Source organism: Camellia sinensis, chromosome 10 (assembly GCF_055761805.1).
Source record: "Camellia sinensis isolate YWXY chromosome 10, ASM5576180v1, whole genome shotgun sequence".
In the NCBI taxonomy this organism is placed as follows: Eukaryota; Viridiplantae; Streptophyta; class Magnoliopsida; order Ericales; family Theaceae; genus Camellia; species Camellia sinensis.
In genome coordinates, this window is record NC_138970.1 from 14,680,676 (window position 1) to 14,704,859 (window position 24,184).

Below are 24,184 nucleotides of genomic sequence, written 5' to 3' on the forward strand. Positions count from 1 at the left end.
GAATCCGTCCTGGGGATAAATGGAAAACAACATTCAAGACTAAGGATGGTTTGTATGAATGGTTGGTTATGCCACTCGGCCTTTCCAATGCTCCCAGCACCTTTATGTGAGTTATGTATCAGGTATTACGACCTTTCATTAAGAAATTTGTCATTGTTTATTTTGATGACATCTTAATCTACAGTAAATCAGAGGAGGACCACATGGCCCATTTACGGGAGGTGTTGACAGCATTGGAGGTAAGCAAGTTATACGTTAACCTTAAGAAGTGCAGTTTCCTCACAAGTAGCTTGATGCTCTTGGGTTATATGGATAGTTCAGATGGCATTCATGTAGATCAAAAGAAGGCTCAAGCCATCCAAGAGTAGCTAACACCCAAGACTGTTAGTGATGTTCAGAGTTTCCATGGGTTGGCTACGTTTTATAGGCGTTTCATTCGAAATTTCAACACTATTGTGGCACCAATCATAGAGTGCATGAAGAAAGGAAAATTCCTGTGGGGTGATGATGCAGAAAAGAGTTTCTTGTTGATCAAAGAGAAGTTGTGCACTACACCAATGCTAGCTTTACCCAGTTTTGAGAAGATTTTTGAGGTAGAGTGTGATGCTAGTGGTGTGGGCATCGGGACAGTCCTATCTCAAGAACATAAACCGGTGGCCTTTTTCAGTGAAAAATTAAGTGAAGCTCGGCAAAAGTGGAGCACTTATGACCAAGAATTTTATGTAGTGGTTCGAGCTTTGAAGCATTGGGAACATTACCTGATACAGAGAGAGTTTGTGTTGTATACTGATCATCAAGCCTTAAAGTTTATCAATAGCCAGAAGCACCTAGATAACATGCATGTAAGATGGTCTACTTTCCTTCAGAAATTTCCTTTTACTATTCGCCACAAATTAGGGGTTCTGAATCGAGTCGCGGATGCCTTGAGTTGACGGGCTAGTTTATTAGTCACGTTGACACATGAAATTGTGGGGTTTCAGTTCCTGAAAGACCTTTATCCAAATGATGATGACTTGAAGGAGATATGGGCAAAGTGTATTCAAAGGGAACCAGTCACTGATTTCCACATCACTGATGCCTATCTATTTCGAGAAAATCGTTTGTGCATTCCTCGTATCTCTTTGCGAGAGAAACTAATTCGGGATCTCCATGGTAGTGGCATAAGTGGACATTTGGGCAGGGACAAGACTATTGCAAGTATGGAATAACGATATTTCTGGCCTTAGTTGAAGCGAGATGTTGGCAATTTGGTGAGGAAGTGCTATATTTGTCAGGTATCGGAAGGGCAGTCTCAGAATATTGGCCTCTATATGCCTCTACCTGTTCCTAACAGCATTTGGGAAGACTTGTCGATGGACTTTGTGTTAGGACTCCCTCGTACCCAATGTGGAGTTGATTCTGTGTTCATAGTGGTTGATAGGTTTTCAAAGATAGCGCATTTTATTCCTTGTCGAAAGACTTCAGACGCCTCTCATGTGGCTCGATTATTCTTTCGAGAAGTAATTCGTTTGCATGCAGTCCCTCAATTCATTACCTCAGATCGTGATGTCAAGTTCCTTAGCCACTTCTGGGTGACTTTGTGGACGATATTTAACATAGCCTTGAATCGTAGTTCAACCATGCATCCTCAAATAGATGGTCAAACAGAGGTGACTAATAGGACTTTGGGCAATTTGGTTCGCAGCATTTGTGGAGACAAACCAAAGCAGTGGGATCTTGCTTTGCTCAAGCAGAATTCGCATATAATGGCATAGTTCACAGTGCCACAGGAGAGTCACCATTCTCTCTGGTGTATGTCACGCCTCCAAAACATGCAGTTGATTTTCTCTGTTTGCCTTGGGGTCCAGGAGTGAGTACTGCTACCGAAACCATGGTCGAACAAGCCCAAGCAGTACAAGAAGAAGTACGACAGAAGCTAGAGGAAACAAATACCAAATATAAGGCAGCTAAAGACAACCATCGACGCTCCAAATTGTTCAAGGAAGGAGATTCAGTAATGGTGTTTTTGCGCAAAGACAGATTTCCAGTCGGCACATACAACAAATTGAAGCCTCGCAAGTATGGTCCATAGAGGGTGTTGAAGAAAATCAATGACAATGCTTATGTGATTAAGCTACCAGACGACAAGACTTTTAATGTAGCTGATTTATATGAGTATCATGTTGAAGAACCCCTCTATCTAGAATTGAACTCGAGGTCGAGTTCTCTCTAAGAAGAAGGGACTGATGTAGAACAAATAACTGAAGACTTCTTGGAACAATTGGACCAACAAAAGGCAAGAAAGATGTAGAACAAAATTCTATAATTTTTATATTTCTTAATTTTATGATTTTGGAATTAGATTTTCACTAGGATTTTAAATAGTTTAGAATTTTAGACTCTTGCGTTTCTTAATTTGTATTGATTTAAGTTTCCTAGTTTCCTATTCTCTTAGGTTTCCTAATTTGTGTTAATTTAAGTTTCCTAATTTATTTTAGAATTTCTTTTCCTACAAGTATTAGGTTTAGTTTATTATAAATAGGCCTACAAGCATATGTAATTCATTCATTCAATCAATAATATTTTAATGAGTTTTTCTTCCATCTTCCTCGTGGATTTAAGGGTATTCTTGTGGATTCAAGAATTCTGATCTACTAGAACGATATCTAGTCTCGTGTGATTTATTCTGATGTGTCACATACGCAACAACCCTTCATTTGAGGTGAACCTCACTTTTTTGTGAGTTCCACACATATGTGAGAGGATTGGTCCTATAATTAATTTTTGTGTAAGAAGAAGAATTGTATGTTGCAGGAGGGACTTGCACAACGACTGAGATAACAATCCACAAGAAGTAGGAGACATACCCAAACAAAGAAAACATTTCCAAGGAGTATTTCGAACATTTTAATCACCTATCATGATGTGGGAAATGCTCAACAAGTGAAGATTATATATATTTTCTATACAATTATATATGTGAGCACCTAAATTAGTGTTTTGAAACTTTGTCTCTCTTTATGCCAAGTGTCCAGTTATCTATAAAAAAATGAAAAATAAAATAAACGAAGTTAAATAACATGATAGGATAAGACTTACTTTAAGACCACAAAATTAACACGAAAGACTCTTACCAAATGAGATTACAACTAATATATGCTAAATATTTTATTTTATTTATATTTATTTAACTTAGGCATATGCCAACCACTAGTATATATATACATATATATAAGAAATTACATCAACACCATACACCTCATTATCAAGCATGTAGAAGGGAAACAGAGTATACCCCTAGGCTAGTATATATATGTATATATATATCTGCTACAAAAACAAAAAAGAAATCAAGAGAACTTACATTTTATCCTCCATTGCTTTTAAGCGTACTATTTTCCAGGTAGTTGGATTCTTTATCAGTGCGAGGGAAGGCAGCGTAATATGTCTGAACGACGGTCAAGAAAAAAGCAAACAGTGCAGCAAGGACAGCAATGGCAGTCCAGGGGCTCCTAAAATGGTCGCGCATCACTTCTGCAATCCAAGATGCTATTCGGGTCTTCCCTTTGTGGTTGTGGTATTCTTCGATACTTGACATGACACTAAAATAATTTGAATTTCTATAGTCTGGGACCAACCCAGCAGCCATTTCACCTATTACTTTCACAACTTCTTCATCGTTCCTGAGAAAATTTGTGATGATACCTGCATATTTCAGCTCCTTAACATCGTTAGCAGAATCAATGATTGAATCTAGAAAGCATATATAATTTGTCGCCCATAAGTAATTAGCTAAGGTATTAGGGCAGTGTTCATAGGCGGCCAAGTTGAGAAGCAAAGAAATGGCCGTGTCGTCAATGTTTATTTTAGGAAGTATCAGTATCCCGCCAGTCCGCGTAGACTTGAATGCTATGTATGATAAGCAATCACGATAGGAAGGCCTAAATCGGATCCCCACTGTGAAATAAATTGAAAGAGAGTTGAGAGAGTGATATTGACAGAGAACTATCTGTTGTTCATTATATGTTCAGAAACTAAAGAGAGGCACCATAATATAGGAGCTGGATACAAAACATCATGATGATGTGATTCACTAAAATAAGGAAAAGTAGCCGAAAGGAGGTGATCGGCCGAAAGCAAGGACAGCCGAAAGTGATTATATACCTATTATATACATACTATATTATAGGAGCATATTATATTACATACTACATTATGATAGCATATTATATTAATAATAGATTTCTATTATATACAGACTATACTATAGTATTATATTAATAATGATATTAATATATGTTAACAGCCCCCCGCAAACTCAAGGAGGGCAAACATCAACCAACTGGAGTTTGGAGACAAGTTCAATGAAGCGGCCAGGAGAATGAGCTTTGGTGAAGATATCAGCAGGTTGATCAGTAGAGGAGATTGGATGGAGATGGACAGTACCACGAGTGACATGTTGACGAATAAAATGACAGTCAATCTCAATGTGCTTGGTGCGATCATGAAAAATATCATTGTGAGCTATTTGAAGAGCACTGTGATTGTCACAAAAGAGGGCAGTAGCGCCAGAGGGAGAAACACCCATGTCAGCAAGAAGCCAACGAAGCCAGAGAAGCTCCTGAGTAGTATCAGCAAGAGCATGATATTCAGCCTCGGTACTGGAGCGAGCAGTAAGAGATTGTTTCTTGCTGCGCCAAGAAATAAGAGAATCACCCAAGAAAAAGCAGAACCCGGTAGTAGAGCGCCAGTCAGTAGGATCCTCAGCCCAATCAGCATCGGAAAAAGCACGAAGCTGGAGAGAGGAGCGGGCGGAATAATGAAGTCCATGAAACAAGGTACCTTTGAGATAACGAAGGATACGGACTAATGCAGCATAGTGAGGGGTACGAGGAGCTGACATAAACTGGCTGACAATATGAACGGCATAGGCAATATCAGGACGAGTAACAGTGAGATAGACAAGGCTGCCAACCAGTTGACGATATAGGGTAGCATCAGAGAGAAGAGTGCCATCAAGAGGTGTAAGACGACTTTGAGGCTCCAGGGGAGTGGAGGCAGTCTTGCAATCCGTAAGACCAGCGCGGGTGAGAAGATCAGACGTATACTTAGCCTGAGAGAGAAAAGACCCCGTGGAATCATGGAAGATTTCAAGACCCAAGAAATAGCTGAGAGGACCAAGATCTTTCATCTCGAAATGATGGCTAAGAAACTGTTTAAGGCATAGAATTCCATCAAGATCGTCACCGGTGATAATCATATCATCCACATAAAGAAGAAGCAAGGTGGTCCCTTGAGCAGTGTTCCGGATAAAAAGAGCAGTATCATAAGAACTGGAGGTGAAACCACAGTCATGAATAGTAGAGCTGAACTTGGCAAACCAAGCGCGCGGAGCTTGTTTGAGACTATATAAAGCACGCTAAAGTTTGCAAACTTTATGAGGTGGATAAGTAGACCCAGGGGGAGGTTGCATGTAGACCTCCTCAAGAAGAACACCATTAAGGAAAGCATTTTTCACGTCCATTTGATAAAGATCCCAGTGTCGAGTGGTAGCAACCGCAATCAGGCTGCGAACAGAAGTGAGACGAGCAACAGGAGCAAAGGTCTCCTCATAGTCAATACCATATTTTGGTTGAAGCTTTTGGCAACAAGGCGGGCTTTGTAGCGCTCAATAGATCCATCAGAACAAGTTTTGATTTTGTAGACCCATTTGCAACCAATGGCAGTCTTGCCAGGAGGAAGATCAACAATGTCCCAAGTGTGAGTTTTGTCTAAAGCCTGCAATTCATCAGTCATAGCTTGCTGCCAAAGAGGATTAGAGCGAGCCTCACGATAGGAGGTCGGTTCATAAGTAGAAAAAGCAGTAGAACCAACAATAAAGTCATGAAGACGAGTAGAAGGTTGGGTTACCCGGTGTGGTCGAGTAGAGGCAGGAGGAGCCAGAGGGAGAGACTCACCAGGAGGGGAGGATCCCGAGGGAGCAAGAGCAGGACCATCAGAAGGAGCAAGTGCACGGGACAGACCAGTAGGCAAGGCAGGCTCGAGAGAGGCTGGTGGAGTTAGCTCATCAGAGAACAGATCCGTGAAAGGGTCAGTAAAAAATAGAGAGGATGAGGGAACGAACAAACGGAAGAGAGAGAGAGGAAAACATTTTGTGTTCCCAAAAGACTACATGACGAGAGATACGAAGTCGCTGGGAGAGAGGATCCCAACAACGATACCCCTTGTGTTCAATACCATACCCTAAGAAGCAACAAAGGCGAGAACGTGGTTCAAGTTTGGTACGTTCATGAGGTTGGAGAAGAACAAAACAGGCAGATCCAAAAACCCTAAGGTTGGTGTAAGAGGGACGGGTGCCATGCAGACGCTCATAAGGAGTGTGATTATGAATGACAGGCGTAGGGATACAATTTATAGTGTAAGCAGCAGTGAGAGCTGCCTCTCCCCAAAAATGTTCCGGACAAGAGGAAGACAGAAGGAGAGCTCGAGTAGTGTCAAGGATATGTCAATGTTTCCGTTCAGCACGTCCATTTTGTTGAGACGTACCGGGACAGGAACGATGAGGTTGAGTACCATGACGCTAAAGAAATGAAAGAAAGTCAAAATCTTTATATTCCATGGCATTGTCAGAGCGAAAAAGCTTAATATTTTTAGAAAATTGTGTTTTAACCATTGCAGCAAAATTGTAATAAAGTTGTTTGAGCTCAGAGCGATTTTTCATAAGAAACAACCATGTAAAACGGGAAAAATCATCTATAAAGACAAGAAAATAACGTGCGCCTCCCATAGTAGGAGTAGGAGAGGGTCCTCAAATATCAGAATGAATGAGATCAAATGGTGCAAGAGAAACAGAGGCACTTTTATTAAATGACAAGACAGGTTGTTTGGCAAGTTGACAGGACACACAATCTAAAACATCAGAACTTACATGACCTAAATGACCACTGGAAATTAAAGATTTTAAACGACCAACAGAAAGATGGCCTAAACGACAATGCCAAAGCTGAAAAGGAGATAAAAGAGGAGCAGTGGTAGCAGTGGTAGGAGCTGTGATCTGAGAGGAATCGGGAACATGAAGATGGATGAGTTCGTAGAGACGTCCATGCTTACGGCCTATCCCAAGAGTTTGCCCCGTCCGAGGGTCCTGCACCAAACAACCAGTACGTGAAAAGGTAACAGTTAGACCATGCTCACATAATTGACTAATGGAGATAAGATTTAAAGTAAGAGCAGGCATAAGATAGACATGGGATAAAGATAAGTGAGAGGTTGAAACAGAACCAACATGACTTACAGACAGAAGAGACCCATCAGCAGTATGGATAGAAGGAACATGAGGAGTAGAAAAGAGAGGAGTAAAAATAGTAGGATCAAAAGTCATGTGATTACAACAAGCGGAGTCAAAGTACCAAGAAGAGTTACCTGCGGTGACAGATAAAGCAGTAGATGGAGGAGTACCGGAATTTTGCCAAAAATGGTGATGCATGGCTTCGACATCAGTTTGAGAGAAGACTGGAGTGGAAGGGTCTATAGGAACAGAGGAAGGTAAATCCTCTGAGGCAGCAGCAACAGTGCGTTGAGCAGGCAGTGGTTTAAATGGAGTCCCAGAACGGTGAGAGTGGCTGAGAGAAAAATTCCCGGTGGAAGGACTATTGCGAGAGGCACGGGCGGGATTGCGGAAGCAATCTTGCTGGAGATGACCAGGGCCAGTCTTGTTGCAAAACCGACAAAGACGAACTGGACAATTAACTAGAAGATGAGTTGACGGAAGATTGCGGTTGTGACAGTAATTGCAGGCAGTGGACTTCTGTGGTGAAGGTGGGGAAGGAGAACTTCGAATCTGAGGAGTGGCAAGAACAGAGTCCACAGGGTGCGGATGGAGAGTACCAAATCTGGTTTCCTCTGACAGGAGTTCAGAAATTGCTTGCTCAAGAGTGGGTAAAGGAGTGCGATGAAGGAGAGATGCGCGGACTGGCTCAAATCGGGGAGTGAGAGCCATGAGAAACTGAACCAAGCGCTGTTGGTCACGGTAAGTAGTAAACAAGGCAGCATCCTTAGTACAATCCCATGGAGGTTCAGAAAGAGCGAGCTGATCCCAAACATAATACATTTGGGAGAGGAAATCATTAATGTTCTGAGTTGTTTCTTGGCGCATACGGTGAAGATGACTCAGAAGCTGATACTGGTGAGCAAGGCCAGTAGTCTGATAGCGTTCTTGTAAAAAATCCCAGATGGCTTTGGCAGGAGAGGAAGCAGAGTCAAGTTGGAACCGACCAAACTGAAGGCTGATAGATGTAATGGAAGTATTACGAAACCAAGTGATGATCTGATAGTTTTTACTATCCCAATCTTCCAATCGGTCGACATATTTGGTGGCGGAGTCTGTGGCAGCGGAATCCGTGGTCTCTTGAATGGGTTTGCATACATCCCCAGTGATGATGCGCCAAAGTTTCTTTCCTTTGAGGAAGCCATACATAGCTTGTGCCCATAGGACATAATTAGTCCCGTCAAGAATAACAGAAATAGGGTGATTAGAGGAGTCCAGGCGATCCATGAGAGAAAAATAGCACAATTGAGGTAGAATCTGAAAAAACTGAGGTTACCAGTGAATTCAGATGGTCAAAATTAGTCAGAAAAGGAGTGAACGGACCAAAAATATGACCAGAAAGGCAGAAGATGGAATAGTCAACGGCTGGTCAAACAGGCGCGGCGCAGGTTAGCATAGAGAGGCGCGGCGCACGTTAGCGGGCGAAGACACGCGGCGCACGGAAGCAGCCAGGGCTGACGTCGGCTGACGTCAGAAATGCGCGGCTCACGTTAGCAGGTGAGGCGGTGGCGCACAATAGCACCGGACAGTGTAGGAGGCGCGTAGAGCGCGTCTGAAACGAGGCAGCACGTTGCCTAATGTTCTGGCGGCGCGTGGAGGCGCGTGAGACCTCAGATGATGATGAATCTGGTGGCGTTGGCTTCATCGTGAAGAGACGAAGGTACTGGTGTTGTCCAATCTGTATATTAGGTAAGGACAAGGTATGCAGCAATCTGCCAAGAAAAGAAAGTGTGATGCAGAGACTTAGGAGAAACACCTGTGCTCTGATACCATGTGAAATAAATTGAAAGAGAGTTGAGAGAGTGATATTGACAGAGAACTATCTGTTGTTCATTATATGTTCAGAAACTAAAGAGAGGCTCCATAATATAGGAGCTGGATACAAAACATCATGATGATGTGATTCACTAAAATAAGGAAAAGTAGCCGAAAGGAGGTGATCGGCCGAAAGCAGGGACAGCCGAAAGTGATTATATACCTATTATATACATACTATATTATGGGAGCATATTATATTACATACTACATTATGATAGCATATTATATTAATAATAGATTTATATTATATACAGACTATACTATAGTATTATATTAATAATGATATTAATATATGTTAACACCCACCATCTTAAGGTCCATGGCTGAACGACGTGGGTACTGCTGATGATAAATATTGCCAACTTGTCTATTTCTATAAATTTCTACGAGTTCATCGTAATGTCGTGACCAGCGAACCTCTATAAATAACCGTTCCACATACTTTTTCAGAAATGATGGTTTTCTGCCCCTTATTTTTTGAATAAATCTGCTAATCAAATCTTTGCCTTTGCGTCCATAAAATCTGAAGTTCATGTTCATTAGTGCCAGGAGGACTTGAAAAGGAACTTGATTCTCAAGTAAGAGCAAGTCCCGGTGTACCAAAGCTATTTCGAGACTCTTTATTTTTAATTTAAATTAAGATTGGATGGTTAATTTTTACTCGGGGTTGATGAAATTTCAATGGATTGTCTTAAAGATTACATAAAGACTTTTTTTAAAAGTTAGTTAAAAGTTAATTTTTTAATTTCTTAAAAAATATATATATATAAAGTAAAGATGTTAATTAAGTTTTTTGGCTTTTTTAAATAGTGATTTGAAAAGTTGGTAAAAAATTATTTATTTATTTATTTATTTATGATTAATATTTGTTTATGATGCCACATCATAATAAAATGACCAAAATATCCCACCCAATTTGGAAAATTTACTTTTTGACTCATGGGACTCATTTAGCTGCTTGTAGGAACATGGAGGGTAGTTATGTAATTTCACACCTTGTGTTTTGTGTGCTTTCCTAATGGTGTTCTAGTTCTAGCTTTTGTAGCTGCCCAGGCTGCGTTTTTGGAAGCCGCACTTTTTGTTTGGGTTCCAAATGACCAGATAAAAGGTGAAGAAAAGTAGGTTTTCTTCCTTAGTTTAAGCTAAGATTGGATGATAATATTTTATCCGATCTTGATGAAATTTTAATGGGTGTTCATGAAGACGAGCTCTATATTTTGATCGGAGTGAATCTTGTCAAAACTTTATTGGATTAGTAGTTTGGAATATCCACTTTGTGGTATCTAAATTTTATCTTTTGTTGATTTTGTTAAAATCCACCTTTATAGTTATAATATAAGTATGTTGGTCATCCAAGTATATATTTTGATGATTGTATACCTTTAGTTGTGACTAAAGATGAACCATTGTAAATCTATTATTTTATAGTGGAAGTTGATTTGAAGTTCGACTCGTAGACGTAGGCATCTTTGCCGAATCACGTAAATTTGGTGTTTTATAATTGTTTTGTTGCCTTTAAAATTTTCAGCCATATTATTGCTTGTTGTTTGTGATTTGTTACCCATTTTGTAATTACACAAGAAAAGAAAAATATAAAATTTTCCCAACAAAAGGTGTCCTTTTTGAAGAGTGCATCCTCTTATGAAAATAACCATATAAGTCTTTGATTGATTTGGAGCATCATGGCAACACACATGGTGCTCCAAGACTACTCAATAATTATACTCATGGGCTAATGTGAAAAAAATAATAAAAAATAAAAAGTAATGAGTGTTGCTAGAGATGCTGTTATGATTCCGATATGTATTTATCAATATGGTTCCTCAACTTTTGTGTAATTATAAGAAAATATATTTCGGATTACTCAAAAATATCTTTAAGCAAGCCAAAAGAGGCTCACAAGCACCCAGAGAGAGCTTCTTTGGTATAGTTTTTTGGGATATTTTTTTTAAAGTCTCTGATATTATGATTTTATAGTATAAAGGGCATCAACTATTTTCATGATCACTGCTGGAAATTGAGTTTTTAGTGGCGTTTAAAAAACGCCGCTATAGCTATCAAAAACGCCGCTGATTGTTTTTGTGACGTTTAGTACCAAACGCCGAAACTGCGGCCGTCGCTGTAACTTTATGACGCTTTAAAAGCGTCGCTATATCAGTATATGCGGCGTTTTTAAAAACGCCGCTAAATGTGCTACATAATTGTACAATGACGTCACTACTCATTTATCGACGTTTTAAAAACGCCGTGATAAGTCAATTTTTTTTTCAAAATGTAACCATTGGTATTCTATAGTGACGTTTAAAAACGCCGTTATAACTTCATTTTTTTAAAAAAACAAAAAAAAAATTTGTGCTAATTCTATGAGATTTAACCCCAAAAAAATACCTTTTATAAAGATGAAAAATATATAATATATTGACTAAATTTAAGTAAACATAATACTAGATCAATTCATGCGGTACTCTACATTTTTTTTTCTTTTTTTCTGCACAAAATGATGACAAAATGACAGGACACAATCTGAAGTAGAGAGCAATGGAGAGACATGATTGAGCATTAGAAGTGGTTTTTTTTTTTTTTTTTTTACATTATGAGTTCAGTAGGATAGGAATGAATATATGCAGAGTCCATTTGCCAAATCTTGAGGGAGGCTATGATGTTGGCCTCAGTAGCATTGTTGAACAAGAAAATTTTTGCATCCTCATAGATGGCCTTCGTTGGATATATCCGCGAAGTTATGCACGTCCTCCCGCGTTGAGCGAAGCTTTCTACTATCGAATGATTCACCTAAATTAAAAATGACCCCACATTTTAATAATCCAAATTTTATTTTCGATAAATTTTAGGATTTTAGTCAGCAAATTATTATTTACTAAGCAAAATGATTTTTTTAACATACCAATATTCTCATGCTGAACTTTTCTCCTTTGAGCATTGGAACTGTGCTTCTGTAAATTGGTTTCATCACATCTGTTGCCTTTGAAGACCTACACAAAAAACAGGTGTATCGGCGAGTCAAGTTGTGGTTCATGCCAAAAATAGTCCTCTGATTAGGGATAGCAAAAAAATCCCCGACCCAGCAGTTCCCAACCCTCCCCGATTCTAATAAAATGAGTTTGGGGAGAGTAACCCGACCAGATTATGCATACTATAAAAAACCTGACATATAAATTACATAATTATAAAATGATTTTAAAGATTTTTTTCTCTCTTCTATTCTCTGTTTTATTGTATATTACAGCTCTTTTCTCTCTTCCTTGACTCTGATCGCACACTTAAATCAATGTTAAATCATTGTCATCTAGAACTATCAAAATCACATTATTACTATTCAATACTAAAAATATAAGACATAACACTAAACGGGGCAAGTAGGGTCGGAGACTAGATTATATTATGTGGGGAGGGCCGAGGGGGAGAGGAGAGTCTGGTGGATAAGGTCCAATATTCACTAAACAAAGGTGGAGGAGGGTAGGGGTCAAAGACTCATACCTGCCTCATTGCCATCCTAACCTCTAATAATACTAAGCCAATGTTTCGGGTTGGAGAAAAAATCAGAATTATATGAAAATAATGGAGGTTTTCAGAGATGGATGGAGATTCTACCTTCAAAATGATTGTTAACAAGGGGCAGGTAATATAATTTTCAAAAAAAATTAAAAATTATAAGGATGGACTTATATAATTTGGTAATACTCATAACCAATAAAACTATAATAAAGGACAAAAAATGTTAATTAATATTGAGTATGTTTCAAGTGCACAATGAAAAGAGTAACAAACCTTGATTCATCAGCACAGAAGAAAGTCTTCAACTTGCCCTCAGCTCCTTTGGCAACATAGAAGTAAATGGGAGTCTGCTCAGAAAGGCTCTCATCTGCAAGAACCAACAAACCAAACGGTCCAAGAGCACCCTGGTTTGCTGCTCCACCAGCAGTGCTGCAACTGAACATCTCCATCTCAGTTACTACACATTGCTATTTTAAAGTAAGGCTATAATTTGAGTGTGATTGTCAAAATAAAGAGAACACAACATAGAAGATTGCTTACAAGCTTTTAAGCACAAACAAACAATTTACCAACGAAAATTTTGTTTTCAGAGTCATAAGGTCTAGGAACTGATCATCCTCAATCTTCTTCATTAAAATTTTGTTTGCCTAATACAATGAGAAGAGCTTGAGCATTTGAGTACATGAACGATAAGTTTCACAAAAACAAATAAAAATATACCTCTATGAGTTCCTTCTCATGTTTCTTATACCTCTATGAGTTCCTTCTCATTAAAATTTCACAAAAACAAATAAAAATATACCTCTATGAGTTCCTTCTCATGTTTCTTATAGAGTTCTGCAACTCTTCTCTTGGCTTTAGCATAATCTTGAGCATTTGAGTACATGAATGATAAGTTTTCAAGTTCAGACTACCAGAAGGTATTAGTAGATTAGCAAAATAGTGGGTGCAAAGAAACATAACTGCAATGATAGTGTAAAATAAAATCACACATAACAGGAGCATAGTTACAAAAATGACAGAAAAATGACTGTGAAATAAAGCATCTCAGAGTAAAACTGGTCACCTCATCCACATAGAACTAGGAATCGTGCAATCACACAACCATCTTGATACTTTTCCACTTTTTTGTACAACTGGTCACCTCATCCACATAGAACTAGTTTCCTATTTCAAAATCCATTTCTTCTTAATTATTCTATTCTTAAGGAGAGCTAAAATTTCATGTCTTGAAAAAAAAATGTATTAGAAAAAAAAAATCAATGGGGATGCCACTCATGTAGAAAAAGAAGAAAAAACAAAACAAAACAAAACAAATCAGGAAAAGACACACACGAAAAAATAAAGGCATATATATCACCTCTGATATCAAAAGACTCTACAAAATTCACATATTGAGTAAGGCTCAAGGCAACAATTCCCATGACCCAACTACATGAATGCCACCTGTATATCATGTGCATCTTGAACCATATATGCAACCAGAGTCAACACACAATCAGTCAACAAAAAATTCAACCAATGATCTGGTCTAGAAGGTCTTTAAAAACTTGGTTTTTCATGTTATGTAAACTATGTTTTAAATAATGTGATTCGCAAAACAAGAGAGTTCCCATTTGAATACAAACAAATTTTTTAGCTAGATAAAAAAAATTATTGGGTTGAGGGGGGGTTACATTCCTGGACTTCCTGCTTCGCTCCAATTAAGATCCCAGAACCTGCACAGTCCACCGGAACATAAACTTACCTTCTCTTTTAACTACCAGTTGCATCAATTTAATAGCTGATTATTCAAACCTGTGTATGAATTTTTGCAAATGAAAAATGATTATGTTTTCTAAAACAGTTGTCACACATTTTCTTTTGGGAATCGGTTATTGTAGTTTGATTTATTTGGTCTTTAGATCTGTCTCGACTAGACGATCCCAAAACTTAAAAAAATTCAGAAAAATCCAAAAAAAAACAAAAATAGGCCAATTTTTTTCTCCATATAGAACTCTACTTATTTTCATATTTAGTAAACTTTTTTATGATAATTTTTAGAGTCATTTAGTCAACACAAACCTAAAGGGTAAAAAAATTCAACTCCAAAGTTGAAAGAAGTACACAAAAGACAAAAATTAAGCTAGTTTTTTAGTTTTGGCTAAAGAGTCTTTTTTAGCTGTCTTTCGTAAAATTGTTTTCTAGGTTCCTTCCAACACTATGCTTCATCATCTGAAAAGTACTAAAAAAGAACCGAAAAAATTCTAACTGCTTTTCTGACTTGTCCTAATTGTTCTCTGGGTTCCTTCCAAGATTGTGCTTCATCATCTGAAAGGTATTGAAAAAGAACTAGAAATTTTCTAAATGCACAGAATTCAATCACAATGTAGAAGAATTGAAAGAACAAAGATAGATATATAACCATCGATGCACGTACCCTCCATTCAATTCCTGATTATGTAGTTCGATCAAGTTGTCAATTCCACCATATGTTATTCCGGTGACGGTTCCTCCGGGATTTGACAGTGTGAGTTGGAGTATGCCATTGTCTATCACCACCTGCACCAAAACGATGCTTCATTCTATACATGATGATGATAACATAGTAATGAACAATCCCAAGTAGGACTCTTATGAGCCAAACATCCCCTCTTCCGAAATCTCATATGAGAAACTCAAAACATGATAATCTGGAGACATGATTTTACTGTTGCAAATGCATTGACACAAAAAGAGAAGAAAAATCCAAGACACGTGATTCAGTTTGTATCCTTGTGAATCATTGAAGACCATGATACCTACATATTATATGTAGCATTTGGAGGCACGATTGTACTATTGAGAGTGCATTGAGACAAGGAGCCGCGTAAAATTTTGAGATATATGATTTGATTCTTATGAATCTATTGAAGACCATAATATATATATATATATATATATATTTATAATATACAAGAGATAAAATAACCCAATGATTCAAAAAAAGATTTACGTGATCATCTTGAATATTCAGGTGCACCGGGGTAGCAGACAGATTTGATGGCCTAGCTATCTCCTGCAAGAGATTTTGAAGAAACCATGAAATGAATTAACTAGAGATGTGATGTCAAATATATATATATATATATATATATATTTTATTGCCCAGAATTGAATATGAAAAATGAAAATCATGGTAACCATATTCCACCTAATCAAATATGATCACAATTCTTATTATTATTTTTTTAAATGAAAGGAACCTCTATTGTGTTAAAAGAAAGCTAAATAAGTAACCATAGGATGTTTAACATTGTAACAACCATGTGCATATGGTTTCCCAGTTTGTCAAAATTGGATTTCATTCTTCAGCCAAGAGGTAAAATGAGTTAAAAGGGGAATTTGCAGTGCAGAATATCCATGAAGAACCCTTTCAAACATAGGTGTTTAAAGAAATAGACAAAAAAGGGAAAAAGAAAGGAAACAGGGAGAAGTACTACCCCTTGCAGCTTGAATTGATTGATGTTTAGATCTTGCAGAAGCAATATTTTGTCCTGCACTTTTTTCTTCTTGTAAACTCCAACATATATGCAAACTGCCAATAACAGCACCCCAGCAACTCCTGCTATGGATATCCTGGCTATGACTCCACCTGATAATCCTGCTTATATAAATAGCAAAACATTTTTAAATATCAGTAAAGACCCATATTTATCATCTCACATTTGCATCTGAGCCAGGAAATTAAAAGTCAACTTTGAACCAATAGCAAAGAAAGCGAGACACCTGTGTTGCAAAGGAAAAATAATAAATTGGTATTAGATGTTAAAAATTTATAAAAGGTAGCAAAAATGGCAACAAGTAACATGAATCTAGTTTATCTAAACATCATTGTTACAAAAGTTACCTGGAGTTCAGGGATGGATATTTTTCATTTTTATCTGCAAAGAATTGGGACATCTATAGACAAAGTCAGCCGCTTCAGATTTCAGAGATGCCTCAGAAGATCAGCTTCAGGTCATGTAGATCTAAATCTTTTGATTGGAGATCAAGTCCATCATCACATTCGAATCAATCTCCCATAAATCTGAATCATGGATAAGATTTCAGCAACTACAAAGGACAGAGTATGTCTGATAAGTTCAGAAATTTAATCAGCAATTGAAGATTGACCAACAGATAAAGATGTGATTTCTCGAAGACAAAAGTTTAAAACCAGGAATTAAAAGTCATGATGTGCTGTTGTGTTGAAGAGAAGCCAGTTTCAAGAAATCTATACCTTGCTGGTGCAGATGGTGGTGGCGATGGAGCTTCGAAATCAGAATCGAAATCGAAATCAGAGATTCAGATGAAATCGAAATCAGAGAAATCGAGCCGGTGCAGACGGTGGTGGCGGTGGAGCTTCGAAATTGAAATCGCTCTGAATCTCAAAGACGAATCTGTGAGAATGATAATGGTTTAGAGAGGGCTGAGAGAGACGAGATTTGAAGGCATGAGGATTCCAAATAAGGGTTTACAAAGGGCTTTCACACCGAAAAAATAGACTTTGAAATTGAGAGAGAGAATCACCGAATAAATTTCGAAATTGAAATCGAGAGAGAACTTCGAAATCAAAATCAAAATCGAAATCGCCAAGAAGAATCACCGAGATTGTATCATTCTGAGATGAATCAGCGAGAGATGAATCGATCCATTGAGAGGGTTTAGAGAAAGAGAGAGAGCGAACGAGAGACTGAAAGAGATTAGGGCTTCAGAGGGTTGCCCATTTAAGGGAGAGAGAAGGGACATTCAAAGGCGCTTTTAAACGCTTGAAACGGTGCCGTTTTATTTTTTCAAACAGCGACGTTTAAGAAACGTCGTTAAATATTACAAAATGTGACGTTTAATAAAACGCCGTTAAATAAACGTCGCCAAAACTCATTTTTCCTGTAGTGGATGTCTAAGGTCCCTCAACATCAACCCAGAAAAATTTCAGTCCAGAGAAAATTCGATCCAGAGAAAATTCAACCAGAGAAAATTCAATCCAGAGAAATTCTCTGTTCCAAACCAGAGAAAATTCAATTCAGAGAAATTTAATTCTGTCTAAAATTTACCTCTCATTCTAGCCAAAATGAGGTGTACAGTTCTAGAAACCACAATCCATGAGAGACAGAAAATCTTCCTGTGGAGGTTGGTCTCAGCAAAAATCCAAATAGACTCCTCTGAATGTCCCTTCTGCGGAGCGGAACCTGAATCTGCAGTCCATCTGTTCTTCTTCTGCAAACCCATGAAGATGATTTGGTTTGCCAAGTTGGGTATTAGGACAGGTGATTTCTCCCACCTATCATTCTCAAATTGGATCAACCATTTTCTCACTCCATTCTTGATATTTGGAGTTTCTCCTCCAAGCAAGTCAGATTTTGTGCTTTTTGCAGTAATTCTCATGGAAAAAACTTGGCTTCGGAGAAACAGAGCCTTCTTTTGCTGTCCAAAGGTTGAACCAGAGAAATTTCAAAATTTCTCTAGACTCCCCAAACCCAAAGAAATTCTCAGACAAACATTTCCAGAGATTCTCCCACCCAGAGAATTTCTCTGGACTCCACAACCTAGAGAAAATTCCCAGCCAGAGAAATTCTCTCAACCCAAAGAATTTCTCTGGGCATGACCAGATGCAATAGCTGAGTTGAAATACGGTGATACAGTCACTCTGCCGCCAAAGTATGCCTGAAGATGCAACAAACTGTCTTGAATCACTACTTAAACATAAAATTCATTGGAACATGATAACTTGATTTTTTGTGTTCCATAAGAGCATGCATCAAATGAAAAACTTGCATGGCTACCCAATCAGGATAAACATGAATGTTGGTCTGATCCTTTGAATTTTCTCTGAGTTGAATCCAGAGAAATTTGAGAAATTCTTGGGGCATGAGCTCCAAGACAGACCACAACCTTGCAGCTTCGGTAGAGTTGGATCCCAATTTGCATGTTGAAGCTTCGTTGCAGTCTGCCAAGTACTTTCTAGAAACGTTTTCAAGCCTCGGATGCGTAGCAACGTAGCAAGTCGTCGCAGCGGCCTGAACAAAAATTCAAATTCATTAACACACTTGCACCTAATATAAATACTTACAATAAGATATATAAATTAAGTGTATATCATCAAAAATTTGAGCGAGTGATTAATAAACACTACCTGAGGAATTGTCTTCAAGAACTTGGAAGCCAAGAAGAATACTAGATCTGCATATTTTATCGCTTCAATTTTACAACCTCAAGACTCAACTAGATGCGTATATATATACATATATATATATATATATATGCATGAATCTCAGGTTTAGAGAATAGTAGCGACCTGTTATGAGGCCGGGTCGCGGATTCGGGCGGCGCGAAGGTCTGCGACGGTGGCGGAACGGGGGAGGAGTCGGAGGAGAAGGTGTTGAGGAAGAGGTCGTAGAGGAGGGTGGAGAGGAGGGTTGAGGAGCAGAGTTTGTTGCCTTGGATCTGGAAGACAGTGGGTGAGAGGAGAAGAGAGAGAGAGAGAGAATAGAGTAGAGACAAAGAGTCAAATTTCTCTGATATATGTTTAGGGACCTTAGACATCAAAAAATAATTTTGTGGATCTCTTCCATTATGAAAAGTGGGAGAGGGACCCTAGACCAATTTTCCCTAGTTTTTTTCAAGTTGAAAATTGATAATCAAGAAATAAAAGTTAAAAAAACTCCTTGTGGCATTCAGATAATCAATATTTTTTTTAAAACTTTTAAATTATTTCTATCTCATAAATTATAAACATAAATTGTACCAAATATTTTTTCGATATAAAAAACTTATAAGCAACTCTGCACCAAACAAAGAGAAACAGAGAATCTTTATTCAAACATAAAAGAAATGATCACATCAAAACAAAACAAATTCAAGCAAAAACAAATCTATCAATCTTAAGCAATCCTTTCAAAGTTGATAAGTAATAAGAGAATGCAACAAAGACAGAGCAGTGTTCCCAAAATTTTCAACCTTTTGGTGGGTTGGCTGTGAGGTAAGTCTGAATTGCTGCAAGGAAAGTCTGAAAAACACTCAAAGTAATAGCCAAAATTGCAGCAGCGACAGCAATGAAAGTCCAAGGGCTCCTAAAATATGTATGGTGCCACTCTGCCATCCAAATCTTCATGCTGTTTTTATGATGCTTTTCAATTCTTGTTTTCACTTCAACATAAGCATGAGGGCTTGGAACCAACTCAGTAGCTATCTCATTGAAAATATCAGCCACTTGTTGGTCACTACCAAGAAAGTTGAGCAATATACCTTTGGACCTCAGCACCTTCACATCGTCAGCATGATCAATAAGAGAATCCATGAAACATATGTAAGAGGTCACCCCAAAGTCGGTTACACTATCTGGGCAGGCCTCATAGGCAGCCAAGTTCAACAGAATAGATTTTGTTGTGTCGTCAATGATCATCGGAGGGAGTTTTAGAATCCCGGAAGTGCATGTTGGGTTGAAATCTATGTCTGTCAATTGGAATGTCTTGCTTGGCTTAAATTGTATCCCAACTGACTTGAAGTCCTTGGCGGATCGACGAGAGTACCAACCACCAGTTATGTAACACCCAATGGCAAAAGCTGTTGGGTCGATATATTGCCTGCGAACGAGTTCAAGAAGATGAATGGGGGGTTCGTCGTTGGAATTCTTTTGTTGCGTCTCATGATGTACTAACCCCCAAACATTCTTGTCAAAGAAGATTCTGATTTGTTCTATTAGTCCAGCTCTCACCACAGACTCTCCTCTTATGCGCTTGACGAAAACAGTGATCATGTTTTCCCCAGTGATCATGTTTTCCTCATCATGATTTTCAAATCTCAGGCGCATTAGCACTTGGAGAACTATGAAAGGAAGTTGATTCTCCAACAAGAACAAGTCTCGCCGCACCAAAGGAGCATGGTGGATTATCTTCAAAACTGTGTGACTTTCATTTACGATGCTGTAAATGTACTGAAGGATGAAGCAGCCATCAAGGAACATCATCTGGGCAAATTCCTCGTAATTGAACCGTTCTGTTAAGCCTTCAGCATAGCACTTCCTGGCTTCATCGACCACATTGACCACCTCATTGTATAATTCATCGATCGTTGCTTTGCTTCCTTTGACATATTCTCGTGCCAGTGGAATTTTGAGCCTTTGAACAGGTTCAAGCTCTGGTTTTCCATGGTGGCAAGGACCAATTGAAACCACCCGAGGATCGTAGCATTTCTTGTTGGATTCAACCTCACGAAGCATCGGTTGAGCCTTCTGTATTTTGGGCTTCTGTGATTTGATGCTTAGAGATCGAGGCTCGTTTCGAGCATCCATGATGGAGTTTAGCCACTTATTGTTGCTGAGTGAACAAATATCTCTCTTGTCACCCTGTTTAATCTCAATACTCACAGATTCATCAAGACCATCAGCAGCAAGAGCTTGCCTCTGAGTCTGAGACGCCATTGTTGGTATAAGCTAAGCAACTGTGAATATCTGCGTCTATATATATAGTTCATACGAAATATGTGGACGATTAGCTTTGTGGATTAAGTGGTAGATTGTTGGTTGAAGACAAGTATATTCGTTTCTGGTTTATCAAACTAGGTATTGGATGCATTTTTCTAGTTTTGAAGCAAGAACACTCCAGTTCACATGTGCTCCAGATAATGAAGTACATCTAGGGCATGTTTGATTGGATGGATTAGAGTATGAAATTGAGATTATTAATCTGTGACCCAATTATTCTATATTTGTTTTAACATTTTGGTTTAGGATTATTAATCCAATGGATAATTAATCTAAAAATTTATACGAATATTAGTAATGGGATAGGAGTGAAATTATTAATGCAATGGATAATTTATCCTATTAATCCAATTAGATAGTGAATATTATTAATACCTCACTATTAGTCTTGTAAATCAAACATGGCCTAAAACTATAATATTATAAAGTATTCTGCTTGTTTCCCAAAAGTGTTGTACAAGTTCATAACCAGCTGAATTCGATACTCATGATTGATTTTTAGTTTGCAAATAATCATTGAAACAATAGTGATGATAATTAATACATTAAACATGTACCAAGATCATATAAAACAATGAAAACACAAACAATTAGGAATATATAGCAATCAACTTTAAAATGCGTGTTGACATAAACCAAGATTAGTAAAGGTAAAATAGCAAATTAATTTTTCTATAAACTTTTCCAGATAAAATATGATGGTATCTTCCCAACACATAACTACAGATCATACTTCAAGAAGTAGGCTTTTGTTTGAACTTTTACATGGGTCAACATTTTTAGAAAAATTTACTGGCACAGAATAACATAGATGTATGATTTTCTCTGTTTTTTTTAAATTTCTTTTTCCAAAGAGAGATTTGTACTTTTTCTTATCCTGTCATTTGAGTTGCCGCAGGGAATACTTAACGATTCTTTATTTCCTAGCTAAGCAAGGTAAAAAACAAAGATGGATCTAACTTTGTCATTCCTAGCTTAAAATAACACAAAACTTCTCCCACTGCTGAAGCATGAATAATCCACTCCAAGTGTGCTTCGAATAAAGTAAATTTAATACTATAATAATAATAATAATTGTGGGTGAGAGGTGTGGTTAGAGGTAGTCCGGGAAGATGGCGGGCACTTCGATGGCTTGGGATCACCGGAGGTGGAGAGGAGGAGGTCAAGGCAAGCTTGGAGAGGGAGAGGTTGGCAGTGATAGACCTTTGAACACTAATATAAAGTATGCGGGAGTGTTTTAGCATGGAACTTGGTTGTATTGTTGTTGTTGTGTCTCGCTGCATATACGATACGTTATATAGGCCGCAGGAGTATTGGAGCCCAAGCAAACTGTTGGACAGGTGGCTCGTTCTCCTCAACTCTGCCAGAAGTGATATAAGCCCTTCTGCCGTCTGTGGCTTGCCGGCAGGCGGAGAGCAACGTTTCGTGGCAGGCAGAAAGTAACGTTTCGTATATGCATCAGATGACATGAACGTAAGGTCATTGTTACCTCTTCTCCAAGCCTGGTCAAGATAGAGTTGTCTTAGCAAGAAGACAACTATCTCGACGATCCCATGACCTCAGCCGCCAGTCCAGTATCCTCTGATGATCCCGAGCAGTAGTGCCTGGGTCCTGCTCCCAACCCAGGCATCCAAGTAGATAAATGGGCCAGGGCCCACCTTAGTGTTTAAGAGAGCCAAGGGCTCGCTTCCAAGTGACCAAGTAGGAGAATGGGCCGCGGGCTTAGCTCAATGTTTAAGAGAGGGGCTATTGTTTATCAATCCAAGTACAAGTGAGCTGGGGGCTGATTGTATTGTTGTTTGGCCTTGGAGCTAGGTATGAAGGACCATGGGCCCTGCGGGGCCATGGTGCTGCCTGTTGCAGGGCTCTTCATATCTAGATATATTTGGGCTTGTATATATGCTCCCGCTTAGGCTAAGCATATAGTTTTGGTTGCCTTGGCACATGACGCCCGTAGGGCTCGCCATGTAGTAAACATACGACATGCCCGACGTGGTGCCTTATTGGTCTGCCACGTGGGTGGGGTTTTGGTGATGTGGGCTTGCCACGTATTGAGCTTGATACAAGTACCCACAATAATGCCCCCCTGTACAGATACTCTTATAGCTGATGAGAGTATTTGTGCATGACTATGTTAGAAAGTTTTGGAAAATATTAACTCATGCAGACAAGTATTCAGATAGAGATGTCTAAAATTAAGCTTTTGATATAATAGGGGCATTTGGATTGCTTATGGAGAGTTTACATCTTAAATTTCATCCGGTGCGAGCCGGCCGGATAAAGATGTGGGCTTGTTGGGCGATGGCTTGATTCCGGGGAATTTCCACTACTTCACAGGAGATTTCGGCTTCATTCCATAGGCACCAGATTCCGCCTCTCACCCTTTCCATACCGCTAGGAGGGGGGGCAATGGTCTTGGTGTTAGGAAAGCCCATGATTTGGCTCATGAACTGGGCCTCGCTTCCTTCTTTTTTCGTGTTTGTGATGATGACGAGGTGGAAGCGTCTGCTAGAGTGTAGGTGCATGTAGTGTTGGAGGAAGTTGGGGCGAGCAACACCCTCAGTGTTGAAGAAGAGGATGTTAAGTGAAATGTTGAGCGGGATGTTTGGCTGGGCACTACGGGAAACGCTCACTTCTCCTATGTTGAGATCTGCAAGGCTCTCTATGTCCCATCCAAGTCCCAAATCTTCATTTGGGTTTACCAATGGCGCTGACATGATAGAGATGTGGTGGTCTAGATCTCTTTCTGTTGGTCTTTGTGAGAGGATGTTGATACGGATCCTCTCGAAATGTGGGACTAACACCTGATTTGCCTGGCAGGTGGATCCCTGGAGAGTGAGGTTGATTTCTTGGTTTAGCAAAAACCAAGTATGGGACAGTGGTATTGTGTAAAGTTCTGGAATGGTTAGTGCCTTGTACCATCCTCTTATTTTACCCTGGAATTCTTCTGGCACCTCTACTACTGTATGAGCAGATATTGGGTGTTGGATCCAAGGGGATTCGAATAGTTGATCTTGGAATTGCCATGGAGGCATAGAGAGCATTTTTCGAAAAAAACTCACACA

The 24,184-nt window shown here is 38.8% G+C and overlaps 2 protein-coding genes and 1 long non-coding RNA gene across 7 annotated transcripts; all 3 read right to left on the reverse strand.

Moving 5' to 3' along the window:
* Positions 1 to 11,592: 11,592 nt before the first annotated feature.
* LOC114315955 (acid beta-fructofuranosidase) lies at positions 11,593 to 13,709 on the reverse strand. 2 transcript variants are annotated; one of them, XM_082893337.1, is made up of 4 exons: positions 13,440 to 13,709; positions 12,911 to 13,284; positions 12,027 to 12,114; positions 11,593 to 11,914 (listed from the first exon to the last, which is right to left on the reverse strand). In XM_082893337.1, exons 2-4 carry the CDS (start codon positions 13,084 to 13,086, stop codon positions 11,711 to 11,713), a joined length of 468 nt encoding a protein of 155 aa, XP_082749463.1. In that variant the 5' UTR covers positions 13,087 to 13,284; positions 13,440 to 13,709; the 3' UTR covers positions 11,593 to 11,710. The 2 variants fall into 2 exon arrangements, with proteins under 2 accessions (XP_082749463.1, XP_028118389.2); XM_028262588.2 differs by lacking the exon at positions 13,440 to 13,709 and having other exon boundaries at positions 12,911 to 13,334.
* A 534-nt stretch (positions 13,710 to 14,243) lies between these two features.
* Positions 14,244 to 17,526, reverse strand: LOC145801558 (uncharacterized). 3 transcript variants are annotated; one of them, XR_014343170.1, is made up of 6 exons: positions 16,878 to 17,526; positions 16,506 to 16,685; positions 16,099 to 16,259; positions 15,612 to 15,674; positions 15,057 to 15,178; positions 14,244 to 14,355 (listed from the first exon to the last, which is right to left on the reverse strand). It is a non-coding gene; the product is annotated as an uncharacterized LOC145801558 (long non-coding RNA). The 3 variants fall into 3 exon arrangements; XR_014343171.1 differs by having other exon boundaries at positions 16,099 to 16,262; XR_014343169.1 differs by having other exon boundaries at positions 16,099 to 16,384.
* A 97-nt stretch (positions 17,527 to 17,623) lies between these two features.
* On the reverse strand, positions 17,624 to 21,161 carry LOC114276705 (UPF0481 protein At3g47200). 2 transcript variants are annotated; one of them, XR_014341659.1, is made up of 3 exons: positions 19,595 to 21,161; positions 18,771 to 19,081; positions 17,624 to 18,654 (listed from the first exon to the last, which is right to left on the reverse strand). XR_014341659.1 is itself a non-coding variant. In XM_082890885.1 (2 exons), the coding sequence occupies exons 1-2, from the start codon at positions 21,054 to 21,056 to the stop codon at positions 18,611 to 18,613; spliced, it is 1,506 nt and encodes a 501-aa protein (XP_082747011.1). In that variant the 5' UTR covers positions 21,057 to 21,159; the 3' UTR covers positions 17,624 to 18,610. The 2 variants fall into 2 exon arrangements, 1 of the variants encoding a protein (XP_082747011.1); XM_082890885.1 differs by lacking the exon at positions 18,771 to 19,081 and having other exon boundaries at positions 19,595 to 21,159.
* Positions 21,162 to 24,184: the final 3,023 nt, after the last annotated feature.

Excerpts from the sequence above, each read along its gene's own strand:
- LOC114276705 (XM_082890885.1), bottom strand. The coding sequence starts at position 21,056 with ATGGCGTCTCAGACTCAGAGGCAAGCTCTTGCTGCTGATGGTCTTGAT. Across the intron at positions 18,655-19,594 it reads CACAGCCAACCCACCAAAAG|GCCGCTGCGACGACTTGCTA; the intron begins GTTGAAAATTTT and ends ATTTTTGTTCAG.
- LOC114315955 (XM_082893337.1), bottom strand. The coding sequence starts at position 13,086 with ATGGAGATGTTCAGTTGCAGCACTGCTGGTGGAGCAGCAAACCAGGGT. Across the intron at positions 12,115-12,910 it reads TTCTGTGCTGATGAATCAAG|GTCTTCAAAGGCAACAGATG; the intron begins GTTTGTTACTCT and ends TTTTTTGTGTAG. Across the intron at positions 11,915-12,026 it reads AGTTCAGCATGAGAATATTG|GTGAATCATTCGATAGTAGA; the intron begins GTATGTTAAAAA and ends TTTTTAATTTAG.